The sequence below is a fragment of the Notolepis coatsorum genome, assembly GCF_963971535.1.
Source record: "Notolepis coatsorum genome assembly, chromosome: 3".
NCBI classification, from domain to species: Eukaryota; Metazoa; Chordata; class Actinopteri; order Aulopiformes; family Paralepididae; genus Notolepis; species Notolepis coatsorum.
In genome coordinates, this window is record NC_140167.1 from 54,626,128 (window position 1) to 54,628,728 (window position 2,601).

Below are 2,601 nucleotides of genomic sequence, written 5' to 3' on the forward strand. Positions count from 1 at the left end.
ACCCTCGTCGCACGGACCCTCGTCGCACCCGGGAATGACCATGTCTGCACAGAGCCCCCCCTTGCTCACCCCTATTGACCCCAGTGCTGGAGGACATGGCCTGGACATTCACGCCCAATAGTATAAGGGAACTTTATTACCACGACAACAGCAGCTACTACGAGAAAAGAGGAAAAAACTACAAAAGAAACCGACACCAATGACAACAACAGCAACCCACAACAACAAACCTATTTTGAGACTATTTTTCAGAATACAAAGCGAACCCTTTTGACCAGAATTAGACACTAAAGAAATAGAATTCCAGATGAGCTGTGATGATTTTTTTTTTTTTTTTTTTTTTTACTTGTCAATTTTGTTACTTTCATCCAAACGGAGGACCAAGCTGACAAGAACACTTTGTAAAGTCTTGGGCTTTTGGTAAAGATCAACAGAGGATGTTTTGACGTACACGTGTGCAAAAGAAAAGGACAAACGCACACATTCAAAAACACACACACACACACACAGACATATACATGTTCAGTACACTTTCATGTGACACGTTCAAACGCTTCTTTAAATAAAATAAAAAATCATTCTGGAAGATTAAAAAAAAGAAAAAAAAACACAAAAAGACTCCAAGAGTTATAACTACTGTAGTATAAAAAGTATAGATAACTAAGTTAAAACTTGTGCATTTTTTTTTGTTGATCACACGATTTATGTTTCCTGAGCTATAGTTCTAGAATTAAAAAAGGTTTAACCCTTTTTTCTCACACTGTGTGTGCTCCTTCCTGGAGGAGAGCCTGTCCGCAGCGCAGCACTATATGTAAAACACAAGAAGAAGAAGAAGATGGAACATCTTAAAAAAGGCTCCAAAACAGACAGAGGGCAATCAGGCCCTGTCCCCCATAAGAACAGGGCATGATGGGAAAAAAAGGCTGCTAAACGATACCGGATCTCTCCAGACCATTCAGTCTGAACATTTGTCATGCCCCCTCGTTTTTTTTTGTTGTTGTTTTTTTTGTTCATGAATGAATGTCGCCCTGTAGGTTTTAAAGGAGAAAAAAATCTTAGTTTGAATTGCCCAAGCACTGGATTGTGTTGGTTTTATACATTTTTATTTTAATATTATTATTATTTTTATTTTTTTTTTGTATCTTGGACTCTCGTTGGTCAGAGCCTATTGAAGGAAGCTTAATTGTGGAAAAGCAACATCCTACAAGCACTACTTTGTCAATGGATCAACATATACTTGCCATACGGACAATACTGACATGGTTGATTCTATGGCACTGGAGAAGCAATTGACGGTTGATGCACCAAAAAACCTAAAACAAAAACAACAAAAAAAGAAGAAAAAAAAGAACTTAAATTATGAACTCAAAGCTTTTGGGAAAAAGCTAAGAGAATATTGTAACAAACTTCGTACAGAGTTCAGTCTATTAATTGTTTCATGTTAGATATTCTATGTGTTTACCTCAATTGAAAAAGAATGTTTTTTGCTAGTTTCAGATCTGCTGTGGCATTGATATTGTATGTCCATGAATTCCTTCCTTTTTCAGCACGTGTTCCTCACTAGATGATAAAATGCCGTCTCCCTTAAGCTTTGTCAAAATACATTAAATACTTGTATGAGGACTGTGACGTAATGTTTAAAAGGTGTTCAGTCACAAATGCTGTAATAAATATTTCATTTTTGATTTTTGTTAGATTTTTGCGTGATTAACTGTGTTAACTAAGCCTTTACCCAATACTAATAGCAATGCAATACATTGTTTATATTATTATTATTATTATTATTATTATTATTATTATTATTATTATTATTATTATTATTATTATTATTATTATTATTATTATTATTATTATTATTATTTTTTAATTATTATTATTATTATTATTATTATTATTATTATTAACATAACCATATACACCAACATACATACGATCAGAGAGATCCTTAATTGGCTGTCCATCAAAAGCTATATAGAAATAAAACTATATTTAATTCACAGGGACATAAATATAGAACAACAATAAGTTCCTATTTTTACAAAACATCCTGGAAAGACCTGCTGCAGCCAAACTACCAATTTGGTTATTGAATGCTTGCTAAAATGACAATTATAAATTGTGGATGAAAGATATTTTGCCATGGCAATTCATTCATGCAAACGAATAATGCCCTCTGAATGATTAATAACTATTTCATGCAAATAAGGTGCACAGATGTGTGAAGCTTGGGCTTTGAGTTTACCTTTAAACTGAGATGTCCGTGTGTTTTACTATTATGCAACAGATTCAGGATCAGCTCATCTCACTCTCAGACCAAAACATTAGCTTCAAACAATAGCCCGTGCATTTGTCTCCAGTGCTGTGGCTGTTGCAACTGAGAACCATGATTGGCTACAACAACGTGTGCCGTGTAAATGGAGCAAAGGGCTATTTCTGCCGCTATACAGCGACGCCTGTCGGCAGAATCCGGAACGACTGTCCAGGCTTCACTGACTATCTTTGATGGGCTATTTCTTTGCCAGTCTTTGCCCGCGGCCATAGAAGTCATAGCCTTAAACCAAGAATGACAACATCACTTTGGCTGAAATATTCTCTGTCCTT

The 2,601-nt window shown here is 35.3% G+C and overlaps 1 protein-coding gene across 1 annotated transcript in view; it reads left to right on the forward strand.

Moving 5' to 3' along the window:
• The window catches only part of meis2a (Meis homeobox 2a), a 12,479-nt gene extending 10,864 nt beyond the window's left edge, over nt 1–1,615 (forward strand). Inside the window, exon 7 of the mRNA XM_084311211.1 lies at nt 2–1,615. Within this exon, the coding sequence (XP_084167337.1) occupies nt 2–121 (120 nt within the window). The 3' untranslated portion in view covers nt 122–1,615. The remainder of the gene's footprint in view (nt 1) is intronic.
• Nucleotides 1,616–2,601: the final 986 nt, after the last annotated feature.